Source organism: Mustela lutreola, chromosome 10 (genome assembly GCF_030435805.1).
Source record: "Mustela lutreola isolate mMusLut2 chromosome 10, mMusLut2.pri, whole genome shotgun sequence".
Taxonomy (NCBI): domain Eukaryota; kingdom Metazoa; phylum Chordata; class Mammalia; order Carnivora; family Mustelidae; genus Mustela; species Mustela lutreola.
In genome coordinates, this window is record NC_081299.1 from 5,618,163 (window position 1) to 5,634,370 (window position 16,208).

At 46.6% G+C, this 16,208-nt stretch overlaps 1 protein-coding gene across 4 annotated transcripts in view; it reads right to left on the reverse strand.

Annotated features, from left to right (window-relative positions):
• The window catches only part of RERE (arginine-glutamic acid dipeptide repeats), a 422,365-nt gene that overhangs the window by 42,346 nt on the left and 363,811 nt on the right, over positions 1-16,208 (reverse strand). For all 4 annotated transcript variants that reach the window (XM_059138457.1, XM_059138460.1, XM_059138459.1 and 1 more), the window contains one exon: positions 13,717-13,797. In XM_059138457.1, coding sequence (XP_058994440.1) covers positions 13,717-13,797 — 81 coding nt within the window. The remainder of the gene's footprint in view (positions 1-13,716; positions 13,798-16,208) is intronic.

Here is a 16,208-nt window from a genome sequence, read left to right on the forward strand (position 1 = left end):
TGGCCGTGAGCACTGGGGGGAGGTGGAGGCTGAACCGAAGGCAGGGGCTGGCGGGGAAAGAAATCAAGTGTAAGGACGACAATCAAGCAGAGAAATGCTGGACTTGGGGGCACCCCGAACGAGTTAAAATGTCTTGGAATACTTTAGGGGCAGGATGTGAGGTAGGGGAATGGCACTAGAAGGGACCTCCACCACATGCACTCCTTGCCACCCCTGCCCAAGAACTGAAATCGTTTTTTCCACAGGCAGGAAGAGTTCTTGTTTTTCTTTGCAACATACACAGCGGAAGGCTTGGGGAACCAGACCGTGTCCTCCTGAATGCAGAGCCACGTGGTCTGAAGGAAGTTCCAGTGGCCTCGAGCCCAGCAGAGGGAGTCTAGCATCTGAGAACAGGAAACGGACAGCCTGATGCAAGGCCAAGTGCTTATGCAAGACAGCGGTTGTGAAGCTCAGTTCCAGAGCTTCTGACCATGCCCCGGGTTGTCCAGCAATGTAAGCAGGACGAAAAGCTGGACATCCTACTCTGGACCGGACCGTTACAGCCACCAGGTGCGGCCACGGGGACACGAGGGAACCGCCACACTCCTGTCAGGACACTCTCGGGCAGAGGGCGTTGCTGGGGTCCTCTCCCACCAACGTGCAAGGAGCGGGAGAGGAAAGGCTCCGTGAAAGGCAGAAGATCCGACGTGGAAAAGTGACAGCAAGCACCAGAGCAACGATTTCCCTTAAAATCCAGCGCTTCCAGTTTCGCCCACGAGTGGCCCATCTCCCACCTTCGGTTCGCGAGTGGAGAGGACTCCGCCGTGGGGCTCCGGCGCGTCCGGGAGCCGCGGGCGCAGACGGGCGGGGGGACGCGGCGCGTCTGCGGAACCCTGCGGGCTTCACCCCTGCCGCGGCTCGCCGAAAAGCAAGGAGGCGAGGGCTTCGGGGCTGCCCGGTGTCAAGATGACAAGCGCGGACACGACTCCTGGGAGGTTCGGGGGAGGGGCTACCGCGAAGGGTCTGGGCCGCAAGGGAAGAGCCCGCGGGTTCGCACGGGGTCACGCCGCAGTTCGGCGCCGAAGTCCTTGCTGGGGCGCTCCAGGGCGGCGCGGCCTCGCGGACGGTCAGTCGGCGCGCGCGGCCGCACGGGGGACGCCTCTGACTACACCCTGACGGCAGCTCTGCTCGCTGCGGGAAAAGATGTGCTAAACTCAAGAAAATAAACAAAACCTAAATGTGACTTTGGGTTATGCCAGGAAGCGTGCACCGGGTTAGCACACGTGCCCGCCGGCGGGTGCAGGAGAAGGCCGGGGCGACGGCCAGGCGCTACCGCGGGCGCCTGAGGCCGCTGGCAGGAGCGCCCGGCGGGGGACGCGGACGGCCAGGCAGGGGGGCGCCGCCTACGCGGACCCGCCCGAAGAGCCTCTGTGAAGGGGGACACGGCCCAGATACCTTGTGTCATCGAGGGACTCAACCAGGACAACACACGGAGGACGAAGGGATTTGGATCCTGCCGTAATAAAAGGAGGACATCTGAAGCGAGGGAGTAGTCCCGAACCACCGTGGGCCCCTGGAATGGGTTCCGTGTCCCCAGGACCGCAGGAGCAGCAGGGCAGCCGCCTAGAAGGCGCACTGCCGAGGGGTCGGGGGAAGGGAGTTCCTCAGGACATTTTGCAGACGTTCCCTGGCAAGGCTTTCCTTTAAAGCACCCGACCCTTCACCTCACCTCCAGGCCCAACCACACATTTTCCAAGATGCTCCTTCAGCCCCCACCTCCAGGTCCTGGGGCTCCCATCGCTGCTCAGCGTCTGTGCCCCATACTTTCACATGCAGGTTCCTGCCGACACCCCCGTGGTAACCGAACAGCTGGAGAGACCCCCAGGGGTGCAGTCACACCTCATCTTCCCATCACACTCAGGCAGCTCTGCAAGTGCTCGCTGACAGACGGGCATTAGGAATAAACTGTAAATTTCTATATTCACACTATTTAACATCCTGTCACTGATTTCTAGGAAAATTTTGTAAGAAATATAAGTATTTATAGACATGGCTGGTAAGGTGCTTTACCATTTGGGCCATCAATAATGAGAACAGAATACAGCACCAAAGGACACAGTGCTTCAGCTTCAGTCCGAGACACACACACTGGACAAATGGATGCACAGTCCAAGGTATAAGCTTACAGTTTCATATAAATACAAGGTGACTACGTAAGAAGCATTCCGTGCTCTAACAGTATTATTCTGCCCAACCGTCTGATAAACCTCATATATAACTTGTTAGGGAAATGCACGGACTTTTCTCCTGAGTCACCTGATAGGCTGACATGCTCAGAAAAATAAAGAGCATCAATCTTTAAAAATTTTATTTATTTGAAAGAGAGAGAGAGAGACTGTAAGAGAGCGAGCACATGCACAAGCAGGGGGAGGAGGAGAGGGAGAGGGACAAGCAGGCTCAGTACTGAGCACAGAGCCCAATGTGGGTCTCGATCCCATGACCTTGAGATCATGACCTGAGCCGAAATCAAGAGCCAGACATCAACCAACTAAGCCACCCAAGCGCCCCAAGAACTTCAAGTTTTTTCTTTTAAAAAATATCGTATTTATTTATTTGGGAGAGAGGGAGAGCGCATGTGTCAGAGAGCACAAGCAATGGGAGAGGGAGAAGCCGGCTGCCCATAGAGCCCGGAGTCCGATGTGGGACTCCACCCCAAGACCCTGGGATCATGACCTGAATGGAAAGCAGCCGCTTAACCAAATGAGCCACCCATGCACCCTGAGCTTCACACTTTAACAAGCAAATTCAATCCACAGGACAAAGCAAATTTAAAAATTTCTTTTTAAAAATTTTGTTTGGGCACCTAGGTGGCTCAGTTGGTTAAGCGACTGCCTTAGGCTCAGGTCATGATCCTGGAGTCCTGGGATGGAGACCCGCATCCATCATCAGGCTCCCTGCTCAGTGGGGAGTCTGCTTCTCCCTCTGACCCTCCCCCTTCTCGTGCTCTCTCTCAAATAAAATCTTAAAAAAAAATTTTTTTTTTTAGGGGCGCCTGGGTGGCTCAGAGGGTTAAGCCTCTGCCTTTGCCTCTGGTCATGATCCCAGGGTTCTGGGATCAAGCCCCACATCGGCCTCTCTGCTCGAGGGGGACCCTGCTTCTCCCCCTTCTCTCTGCCTGCCTCTCTGCCTACTCGTGATCTCTGTCAAATAAATAAATGAAATCTTTAAAAAAAATTTTTTTTAAGTTAAAAAAAAATAAAAGTTTTGTTTTGTTTTCTACCCCACCTTCTCCAGAATGCTGCAGAATTTGCCCACTTCACTTGCTGCCTGCTTTGCTTTGCTGAAGTTGGCCATGTCTACAGACTCCATGGCCTGCTCCCTTTAGAATTCAGTGATTCCTCCTATTGTTCCACACATTCCAAATTCTCCCTCCAAAACTTAAACGCTTCCCTTGACAACTGACGGCCACAAACCTCTGACCTGCTTCCGTGTATTTCATTAGCACATTTCTGGAACAGCACCTTTGGAAAGGAGAACCAAGTTCTGAACATAGGGAGCGGGTGCCTAAACCAATAATCAAGGGGGTTGGATCTATGCTGTCCTAGTCCTCTAAAATAATCAAATACGTGAAAGTCACCATTTCTTGCCAAACTTGAGAAAAATCCTAACTCCTGCACATGGGGACAAAGAAACAACAGCAGCTGAAAATACAGAACCAAAGCATCACATGAGAAACTTTAACTTGCTATCGTTCCGAACATATCAGTGGGATTTCACTCACAGTGAAGACAAAGGAGAAAAATTCCAGACTGTTTTCAAGATAATAAAACGGCATATGACGGTGACTCACTAACTGACTAAAAGGGGGGAAAAAATCCATGAACAGTCACAGGAACCTTGCAAAGCTGCAGAGATCTGGCAACCCTGAACTTCTTTCACCTTGCTTGGCTCTCACCTCCAGTACACACACACACACACAGGCGCGCGCGCGCGCACACACACACGATCATTCTGAAGCCAAGCTGCAATTGGCTAATGGCTTGCTCTACTGCTTAAGACAATATTTTATTCTTGACTTGCTCAATAAACCTGCTGAGAAAAATAAACAATGGGTTTCAATCTTATAAATAATCTAGGAAACAGAATTGCTGTGCAAACAGCAGAGTTGATTTACTGCCCATGATAAGCAGGAACAGGAAAGTCCACATGTGGCACAGTGACCCCCCCAGTCCTACTCTTACTGTCCCGAGATAGGAAAGTTTAACAAGGATTTTCTGTCTGCTACACAGTTCAAAGCCTAGGATGTGCAGGTTTCAATTGGTCTTTACGACAGCATAAAAGCAGATCATGAAAAATAACATGAAGAGCAAAAAAACCGAGAAAAATCTTTTCTTACAAACACTGAGAACTTTGAAACTTTTAGGACCAATAATTATATATCTATCCATGGTTAGAGTATACTTCTGTTCCATCATTCATAAGTATGAGAACATACAGGGCTGCACACCTCATTTTTAAGAAATATCAAGTAAGGGTCTGTTTTGGGCACTACAGGAGATATAAAGAAATATTACAGTGAAGTCCTTGCTCAGAAGGCCTTATAGTCTACATTAATACAAACACGCATGTATGTGTGCAGAAAAGAAATGCATAGAAGACAAAAGGAAGCAGTGTCCACAGTCCAGGACTAAAGCAAAATAAAGAATAATTTTTCAAGGGCAGAACAAAATGCAATTCTTCTGAGAAAAGAGTTGGGCAATTTGTGTAATTTCCACGAGTGCACAGAGAGGAAGGGCTCATGTGGCTCTCATGAGTGTGCGGCGCTCACAAGTGTATCGCCCAAGCCCTATAACTGGGCCCTGGACAGTCTCAGGGACTGTCACTCCGGCACCGTCCAGAAAAGAACACAAGCCCCACTGGCCTCTTCACTAGACTGTGGACTCCACAAGGGTGAGCACTCTCTCACCCACCACAGACACCTCAAAGAGAACACAGGCCTTGGGTACTAAAGGTTCCCCCAAACGATTCCCAACTTTGCCAACGGAGAATGATGATAATCGTGTAGACACCTGTAAGGCCAAATTCTGGGAATTATGATACCACAATTAGAGACTTCAGAAGAACTTAAGACATGTGAACAGAACAAGGAATCATAAAATCAGAAAATAATGAAGGTCATTACTATAGAAACTTAATTTAAAATGTAAACATCTCAAAAAGAAAACTTAGCTTAACAGAATTCTGGCATCCCAAGACAGGCTTCTCTTGTTCGCTTTTCCTATTTTTAGTAACACAATAATGGTTTCAAATTACATGTAGAAAAACGGGGGGGGGGGGGGGGGACACAAACAAACAAACAGAAAAAAAAAAAAAAAGAAAGAAAGAAAACTTATGGCGGGGAGGGTGGGGGGCACCAGCTGGGGAGCAGCCATAAGACAGACTTGTGAAGGCCTTGCTTTACTTTTCAAAATAAGACAAGTAGGGGCGCCTGGGTGGCTCAGTGGGTTAAAGCCTCTGTCTTCGGCTCGGGTCATGATCCCGGGGTCCTGGGATCGAGCCCCGCGTAAGGCTCTCTGCCTGCCTCTCTGCCTACTTGTGATCTGCCTACTTGTGATCTCTGCCTGTCAAATAAATAAATAAAATCTTAAAAAAAAATAAAATAAGACAAGTAATTTTTACTCTACTTTCCTAAGTATTACTAAAAAGCACAACTTCAAATATGATGGAAATGAACTCAAGGATTAAGACTTCAGATAATTTTAAAACTTATTCCTGAAACAACAGCAAACTGGATGTTCAAGTTAGGACGGGTTCACTGGTCTTATGAAGGCAAAATAAAATAAAATAAAATAAAATAAAAAATCCATGTATAAGATTTGAGTTCCAAGTGGATAAACACACTAAATGCAAGCACTGTAACCACAGCTTACAAGTCTTCTTAAAGACCACTTCAAACCTTCCACTTGTTTTACTAGCTAATAAAATGGGGGAGGTCTACTTAAGCTGAAAGGTCATAAATGTCTCCATCTAAAAAGTCACCAGGTAACCAAGACCAGTCATCATCAGAAATACGGGTTAGCAAATACCAACAGCAAATAAGTAACCAACCCTTGTAAGCAGCAGTGTGTTCAGTAAAGTCCAATCTGGAAGCAGTGTCCATAAGCAATACGTCATACACAACCGAAAATACTCGCATGCCATTCCCTCTAGTTCTGATACACAGGATAAGGCCAAGCATAGGCCTAAGACATTTACAGACAGAACAGCAAATATTCAAAGCCCTTGGTTTAAAAAGTCACCTAATTTTTAAAGATGTTCTTATTCCCTCAACATCAGCACCAAAAATTTCTTACATGCAAACTTCTTAACTGCTTCACTTACACAAGGGAATCGGCCAGTCTCATTTAGATTACCCTAGTTAAAACTGGACCACTGCCCAGCCAAATATTCACACAGCTTAGACTATCTGATGAAAAGATTCAAGCTTCTGCCCAATTTTAATGGGAACAAACCCCCTGCATGGCAATAACTATAGGACCACAATATTCACTGCCAAAACCTAGTGCCTTTTTCTATCGGGTAATCACTTCTTCTTGAATGGAAAATTTCAACTTCATATGCCCCTACTTGAGGACAAGTTATTAAGAAAAAAAGGTATGGCACATGTCTCTCCTTGGACCCAATCTTGCCAACCTCTCAAAATATGTATATTTCTTCTTCATTTTATATAAAGGGGTGCCCAGGGAAAGAGAGTAACACCTGGAAACACCATAGTATGTAAATATTGTATTAGTAAGAGAATGTCACCCCCCCCTTTTTTTTTAGATTTTATTTATTTGATAGAGACAGAGACAGAGATAGTAACAGAGATAGCTAGAGAGAGCACAAGCGGGTAAGAGAGGGAGAAGCAGGCTTCCCAGTGAGTAGGGAGCCCAGCACAGAGCTCAATCCCAGGACCTAGGAATGAGGTCTGAGCCAAAGGCAGACCCTTAACCAAATAAACCAGCCAGGTACCCCATGAATGTCATCCTTTCAAATAAAAAGATTTCTGTTAGAAACTTAAATTAAGGAGCGCCTGGGTGGCTGAGTGGGTTAAAGCCTCTGCCTTCAGCTCAGGTCATGATCCCAGGGTCGTGGGATCGACACCCACATTGGGCTCTCTGTTCAGCAGGGAGACTGCTTCCTCCTCTCTCTGTGCTGGCCTCTCTGCCTGGATCTCTGTCAAATAAATAAATAAAATCTTAAAAAAAAAAAAAAGAAAGAAAGAAAGAAACTTAAATTAAGATCTAGGCTAGCCCAACTCACATACATGCCACAAGGAAAGAGGACAACAGTTTTTATATGAAATATGACAGGAGTTACAGCTGTGTTCCTAGGAAAATATGAAAGCTAGGAAAAAGGAAGCTCTATTAAGAAATTCTATTACTGATAATGAAAATAAGCCCAGATACTGTTAGTAGGTTTGAGATACTTTGTAATAATCTGAAAAACAAAATTAAGCCCTAATAGTGAAGTAATTTACAACTTTAACAGAATAAAAGCAACACTGTTTTAAGAATGAATATGACTTATGTGTTTAGGATTCTGCAGTCTGCACCACTGTAAACAGCAGTGTTTCCTAAACTTAACCAAGTATTCAAATCACCTGGGGAGCTGATTAAAATGCAGATTATGGCTCAACCTGAGCAGCACAGAGAATCTGCAGCTGGACCAAGCTCCAGTGCGGCGAGAATGCGGGCCGAGGAGCACCCAGAGGGCAGCGAGGGCGCCCAGCATTCGCAGCAGAGGCCTCTGGTCATGTGGCTGTACCACAATTGTGTCCTCAATAGTATCAACCTATTCAGGAAGTCCACACTTTGTTATGTAACATTAGATTAAGTATTAATGAGGCTAGAAAATTGTTTATCTAAGGTTTTAATCTGAAGTTAAATAAAACCCCATGCTGAATGCTCATACGAAATGCTCCAGTCATTCTTAACCTCTTAATATTAACAGAATCTCGATTACTCAGACTTAAAACCTTTCTCAATAGTAGTTATTCTTTGCTGGGGGAATGTGCTTTTATGCAAAGGATATTTTGCCTAAAGAAATGAGCAATTAATATTCAACAGTTATGTACATATTTAAGCAGAATTCATTCCCAGAAATGGGGCTGAGAAAAGTGCTTGTTTTTCATATTACTTCTCAAATTAAAATTTTAAATCTCCAGTACTTCTTTTTCATACTATCTCCCCAAAGTTTAAAAACAAAACAAAACACCCAAAACATCAAAACCAGCTGCCCCTTGGTCCCACTAAAAAACAAACAAACAAACGACGACACATTTTCAATGGAGAAAATCAAGATAAAAGACAGACTTCCAGTTCCACGAATCACTTTCAATTCTCCATTTTTTGTCTTAAAATGAGACCAAATTCTTACAAGAATCCCCTCTCTGGTCCTCCACATCTTGTCTGCGCTGCTTAAGAACGCTCCCACAGCTCAGCCGAGACCACTCCTTTCTCTTCTTAGAAGCCTCAATGGGTCCCCTAACAACCTCTCTGGAGACCGCAGGGTCCCCCATGTCTCCCTCCACGCCCTAATTTTGGCCTGAGTCCAACCGCATCAGCGCTGGCAACCTCCTCTCCACCAGGCTACTGTACGTACAGTTTGCAATTTCCTGTCTCCATGCCTTTGCTCATAATATTTCCTACAGCTGGAAAGCTGCTTTTCTTCCACTCTCCCAGCCATGGCCTGTCCAAAAACATATCCTTCCTTAGAGGTTCAAACACCACACCCTCCAATTAGCCTTCCAGCAGCACCCCCAGCCCCCAGGCTCTTGGGCACACTTTGTGGGGCCTGAGCCTCCACCAAGGGCCTTTGCACGGATTGCCAAACCTGGAAAGCATGCACATGATGTGCCTTTCCTGGGGCAACACAGGGCACGGATGGCCCCTTGGTTCTCATTACAGACATCCCACTCGTTACAGCGCTTGGTGGGTATACAAAACTTTTTAAAATGAAGCTAAATTGAATGTTTAGCTCTGAAAATGGAAAGTGGGTTAAAAAATGAATTTTTTAGTACAGTATATATTAAGGCACCAGTACCCAGGATTACAAACCACAAGAGTTTCATCCCTACTGGGCTAGGTGCTTAAAAATTGAACTACAGAGATGAGAAAGATTGTTAAGGCGCACACCTTTTCCACCTCCTCCCGAAGGGTAATAATAGCTGGAAGCACCTCTCGGCTCCGCCAAGCTAGGGCAGCTCACGCTGTCTTCTCGCCAACGTCAGCCGCACCTGAGGTCGCTGAGCAAGCACTTCCTGTCTACGGTCCGAGGCTGGCCCAAGCTGTCTGCATAACAGGACTTAGAGCTATAAACAAAGGCCAGCCACGATTCAAGGGACAATCATCCAGGTGTCAGACACAGAAAGCCTCTGATTCAAACACAGACATGTGCACACTGTGAAAGAAGACATGGCACTGTCATCGGAGTAATCATCTCATGATTCTGAAGAAAACTGCAATGTGTGTAAAAATAAAACAACAAATTATTTTTGCAACGCCCATATTTTGCATTATTTACAACACGGGTTCCCTTCCTGGTGATTTAAGATTCAATTCTATTAGGTGTCCTATTTTCTCAAGCACTACACCTTAGCATCAGGAGGTCCTACAATTCATTGATCCAAAGACTGTGTGGCAGTGCTGAAAGCAGGAACCCAGAGGCCTGACTTGCCCTCATCTCAGAAGCTCAGCCACTGGGACACTTGCTCTGACTTACACAAACACACTAACCCTCAAGACTCTGATGTGGATTAGGCCAAACAGTGTCTTGAGAGAGAAGAGGATACAGTCAAGGGGAATCTGAGATGCTCAGCAAAGATCTTTTGCCATAATCTTCCTACTTATTACACATCTTAGAAACATATTAAAGAAGGTAACCAGTTACAGAGAAAGGAAGAGAGGGAGAAAGGTAGTAACTCAGGATATCTGCACAACCATCACACTAAAATATCTGACTTACAGTTATTTTCTTGGGCACCCTGAGGTTAACCTGTAATACCCACTCAACTAAACTTCTATAAATAGTTGGTTTTCCACAATCACAGCCACTGTTCTCAGAGAAAAGCCAGATTTAGCTCTTGTATAATAAACACCAGAAGCCAAAAGAACTAGGAAAGCTGTTTATGTCCATGCCCACCAGCAACCTCTGTCTGCAAAACTGCACTCAATGCTGGAGTGAGGATGCAAGTCTCCTCAACACGACTCCTGAGACAGAGGAAAGGCACCCTTTCAACCAGGCACCGCCCTTCACCCCTCCCAGCTTTTCAACAGATAGGAGTTTTCCCAAGACAGACTATAAGGGACAGGTCATTTCTTTTCATAAAGGATTGGTATGTTTCCAAGTGGAAAATAATTCTGTACCTTCCACAGCACTACTGAGCTACTTCAGGATAAGAGTATTCAGGGTGGATGGGAAGAACTGCCATCTTCAAGTGTTTTTATACACTCTGCAGACATTAACTTACTTAAATTCTCGAAACAATTCTAGAGGGTAGAAGGATCACCCTATTCTACACAACAGCCAAAGGTGTACAAACATTTCATAAAAAGACTGTGGCATCTATAAAATCCTAACACAAAGAAACACCATTTTATTTTTTGTTTATTTTATTCTTTTATTACTATGTTCAGTTAGCCACTGTATAGCAGTACATCACCAGTTTTTGATGTAGTGTTCAAGGATTGTTACATATAACACCCAGTGCACCTCACATGTGCCCTCAATTCCCATCACCCTGTTACCCACTCCCCCAACCCCCAGAAACACCATTCTAGAGTAGATAATTCTCCAGTCCTCGTCAGGATTTGACCTGAACTTCCCCATGAACAGCTCAAAGCACAGTGCACAGTTAGAAGAGGTCGTCAAGTACTATAGTTACTGGTAAGGCCAGGAATAGAACACAGGTCTGGTGACCCTCACGCCATGCCCAGTTGGGCGTGTTCTTTTGGATGCTGATATCCTTCTAAAGTTTCAAGTCAGTTGTGAATAGCAAATAAATGAGTTAATAATTGTGGTAAATAGAAGAGAATGTGGAAAGTATCCCGATTAGACGGATCTGATATAAAAAAAAAGCATGACCATACGAAGCTTTCCATCTACCAAGGAAATTCTGAACTAAGGGCACTAGTTCCTGCAAATTTTCTCATTTTCTGCAGCAAAAATGAAAAATAACCTTTGCCCTCCCCACCCTAGCAGTTGTGAATGATTAGCTCGGTTATGTTGATAACTAAGGAAAATATAAAATGACTGCCCCTCTCTCTCACAGGGTTAGAATAATACAGATTTACTCTCCCACCAAACTCCCCCAATTCTAGGCAAAAGACAGCAGGACACTAGGAATGTTTGGCCAGTGTCAGCCATAATAAAACCCCCACTGCTGCCAATAACTCTCCTGGTAGTGCCCATGATTGTGCCCTGATGGAAGAGGTTGGAAACAGGAAGGCTGCTGGGTGCCAGAGGAGAAGTGAAAAGAGAAACAACATGGCTGGAAAACAGGGATGGAAGTGATGGGGAAGGAAGGGTCTCAGGACAGAGATGCCTAGAAAAGACTGGAAAACCAGCTCAAACGGCTGGTAGAGCAGCAACTTCTCTGTGGGGGAGGAAACACTACTAATTGAGTCAGACATTATCAAGAGCAAGGGGAAAAAAAGGATTAAAAGGCCCTTACCTAGGCTAAAAGTTATTCAGATCTGTTTTCCACTAAAGAGATAAAAACACTAGAAAAAATTGCCTGGCACTTCCCAAATGCTGGACAGTAGATTTTAGATTTGATACTTAAATCTATTATCTAACTAAAAAATAAACTACTATAAGCTTATTTTTTAAAACTATAAATTTATTTTTTAAAACCATGTTTATTTTTTAAAACTTATAAACTACTATAAGTTTATTTTTTAAAACATAAAGATAAACAATTGTCAAGCCATATCTTGTATCAAATTCTTCATGGTTTGCAACTTCTAGCAGAGCACAGGGAGAGACCGCTGGAGCCAAGAGGTTGCATCAGACCGCATCTACTCATGGAGCTCACTTTCATTCCAACTTGGCCAAACCAAAATTCCTTCACTTGGGTAAAGCATTTTAGTTTTACAAAGGTACATATCAAACTTCAAATAACTAAAATTCTCAGAAAACTTAACAGTATTTCTTTCATGTTCCACATTAAATACCTCTTTCCAATGGGTTCTGGGAAGAACCCCCCCCACCCAAGAAAAAAAAGTAGATTATATAGATCGATCACAGCGTGTATTTTATCTTAATGTCTATCAACAGTTCCCTTTTTAACCATTCTCAAAATAATCTATCTCAGCATATTTAGATGTATAATAAATATTGAAAGTTTAATGTAAGTATGACTGGTTGATGCAAACCACTGATTTATATAAGGATGTACTTGAAATCTCAGAACCTTCCTTCTCTATCATGACTTACTGCTGTTCACATAAGGTACCACACGGAAAAGGTGTCTACAAACAAACAGTTCATTGAAAAGAGAAGAGAGAAAAAAGAACCAACTCAGAATAAAAGAATCAAAATTGAATGAGAGGAAATCAATCAACAACACCCAATTAGAAAATTAAAAACCAAACCAAACCAAAACCACCTAGCTCCTTCTATCATGGATATTCTCCATTTCCTCCTTCCAATCATGGCGGTTGGGGGTGGAGTGAAAGCAGCTCCATGTCTAGATATTCGCCCTCCATCCCCAAGGCCCAAGAAGCATTTCCAGTAACTAGGCTCTGCAGAGGCCAGAGACATTGGGACTTGGTCCGTCCCTCTCCATTCCTAGCCTCCACATTCCCCAGCTCAGTCAGAAGAACTCTCCACACCCCTCCAATTCCACCTGGAGGGAATTCAGGTAAATGTGACTGAATCCCCTGCTAAGATTCTCTTCATATAATCCTACCCTCAACTTTCCTCAGCAAACCCTTCTACCCCAAGTTTAGCAAAAGATGGGATTTCAGTTTTGTGAAATATCAAAGGAATTTGTAAAACACTCATTTAAGAAATTTATAAGAATCCTTATGTATCTGTCCAATGAAAAGTGCAAACTTTTATTTCAAATTATTTATTTATCTAGGTAATCTCTAAACCCAATGTAGGGCTTGAACTCATGACCCTGAGATCAAGAGTCTCATGGTCTTCCAACTCAAGACAACCAGACAGCCTGAGAAGTGTACACTTTTAAGGCTGAAAAATTAAAGAGTTAAAACTACTCTTCAAAATGAAGCAACATTAAAGAAAGAAAAAGTCCCCAGAGAATTCAAAGTCTAGTAAGCCACAGATCTCTTCATTCTATTGCTTGGTTGATGACTTCTGTCAATAACCAAATCCAATTGGTGGTAAATGACGTTTCCTGTTTCAGCCACTATATTTACAATTAGATGTTAATGGCTCAACACCCCAGACAACCCTCAACTAACCCTCTGTTGTCAAAGACCTTTCTGTTCTTAACAAGGGAATTAACTTTCTTTGTGGGGGATAAGCATAATCTGTCACTTTGCTATCTAAAATCAGGAGATAAAATTAAAACTAAAGGAAGTAAAATGAAGAAGATCCTAGAGGCTAGCCAGAGTCTGAGCACAGCACCGGGTTAAAGGAAACCATTTCATAAGATCAAGTGTAGAGAAGCAGCAGGGGCAAAGAGGGGAAAAAAAATCAAGTTACATAAAGTCCAATTGTACTCACTGTTTCCTTATTGGGAAGCAGCTCCTTTCTAATTCTGAAGAAGTTCTTGCCGTACTGCCTGAGCCCCTTAACGAAGCGTTTCTGTGATAAAAAGAAACAACAAATGGGATGTAAAAACCAAAAACAAAACAGGATGTCAGCAAAGCAAAGATATCTGCAATCAGCAGAATAACAACCACAAAAAAGTCTGAGCTAGGGAATACTGACTAGGCTGGGAGACAATTTCAGCAGGAGAGCTGGGACCCCCTGCCAGGGCAGGCCCTGGACAGCCGCCATCAGAACCCCAATGGCACACACCAGACAGGTTTGGGAGAAGGACATCCTGGGTCTGAGGCTAAGAAGCAATGCGAGCTCTCCGTGCCACAGTCTCAGCATTGGTCCACGAAGGTACAAACAAATATCCTCCGTGTTTCAATAAAACAGCACAACTGCTTTTCACCTGAGAACGAAGCTTCCCAGAGTGTTGAACAGAAAGGAGGGAAAAGGAATCAAACCTGGAGACTTTTCTCCAATAGGTCATCCTAGAGGGATTAAAAGGCCCTTTCGTTAATCTGAGAAATTCGCCAAGAAGACTACGATATCCACGGAAGCCCACTGGGAGCCGGAACCCCAGCTGGCCTGACCAGCCATCGCCATCATTAAAAGCCACTCCAAGGCACCCAATAATCATCAGCACCCCTTCCTTCTTCCCTACACTCCCCACCGTGCCCCCCCCACCCCGCCACCCCAGCAGTCCGGAGACTTTCACTTTGTCCCATTCCTCCCAGGCAGCCCCTCCCCAGCACCGTGGGGGCAGCTCCCAGGTCCTCGACCCCACCTCTGAGCCCCCCGCGTTGGGCTCGCGGTTCGAAGCTTGGTCCCGCACGACAAACCCCAGCCACACTTCCCGGCCAGGCGGCCTGGCAGCCACAGGTACGCCGCGACGGCCGCACTCAGGGTCCGGGCGGCGAGAGGCCGCGCCTGTCACTCGACTCCGGCTCCGGCTCCACAAAGCGCAGGGCGGAGGCGGCCGGGGCGGCTCGGCGTGTGACCGCGGCGGGGCCGCGCGGCGCGGGACGCGGGGGGCGCGGGGCTGGGGCTGCCGCTGCCGGGGGGGGGGGGGGGGGGGGGGGGGGAGGAGGCTGGAGCGCAGCGCGTAGAGCCCAGCGCGGCCGCGGGAGGCTGCAAAAGGCGGCCTGGATCTCCGTGCAGCCCGTCGGCCCCGAGCTCTGTCCCCGCCCGGCCCCCAGCCTGAGGCTCCGCGGTCAGAGCCTCCGGCCCCCGGCGCTGGTATCTCGGTTTCCTCCCTCCGAACAGCAGGAGTAAATCCGAGCAGCAGAGCGCAGAAACTTCCTCTTACCGCGGTGAGCCCGAGCACAGGGCACCCGCGGGGCCCGAGCCGGCCCGAGCCGCCACTCGGGACTCTTCCCAGGCCGCTCCGTCTCCAGTCCTCCTTCCGGGCGGGCAGAGTCAGCAGCGCGACAGCCACACGCCCACCGCCCTTGGACTGCGAAATGGGGGGGGTGGCCCCGACGACCCTCACGGTCCCTTCCGGCCCAGGATTGTGGCCGGCAGCTCCGCCGGGCCCAGGGATTAGCCTGCACCTCGCAGGGCGCCGTTTCACAACTAAATCACCGCGGAAGCTTCCCAGCCAATAAATCACCTGCCCACCGGGAGGAGAGTCCCTCCCACTCCCGATGTTTGAGACCAGTCGGGCAAATTCAGTGAATAGCCAGACTTGGCCTGCAAGACAGATCTGCAACCTCCTACTCCATTCCTGGAGGCTCTGCATTTTCAGCTTTCACCCCCTTTCTAAGATATGACTCATCATTGTCAGTTTCCAATACAATTTGTATAGTTCAAAGGAAAAATCTGTCAAGGCACAAGAAAGCAGCTCTCCTCTCATCTTAAGAAGAGTGACCTTTGTTACGTGCATGATCAACACGCAGCCTGAGCTCCGTGCAGAACGTGTCCTCTGGGAATGCTGCAAGGCAAGAAGACTGTCCTGCCCTCAAGGAGCTCCAGTTCCGCAGGCCGGCAAGTGAAGGGATCACTCTCTGGGCCCTTGGAAAGGCAGCGGAGGGACGAAGCGCTATGAATGAGACTAGAAGGAAGCAGCTTAATCTGCTGGTGTCTCAGAGGAAGGGACAAGGAAGAACGGGCCTGCCAGGTGGGCTCCGGCAGGGCTTCCAGCAGAGGAGTCAGACAGCAAGGGCATAGAGAACATTCTAGGAACTGCAAGGAGGACAGGGTATACAGAAAGGAGTGCCAGCAGATAAGACTGAAGAGGCAGGAGAGATCAGGTTGCAGACAGCCTTTAAGCCAGGCTGAAGTGTCATGGTCCTAACCGCAGGCCAGTTAAAAAGCACAAGCTATCCACGGAAAGACTGGATAAGGGTTGCTCCAGGGGCAGTGTGGCCTACGTCACGAATTAGGGACAGACTGGCTGCAATGCACAGAGACTAGTTAAGAAGGAGGCTGGTGAGATAACTAACCCAGGTGTGAGAAAAGGG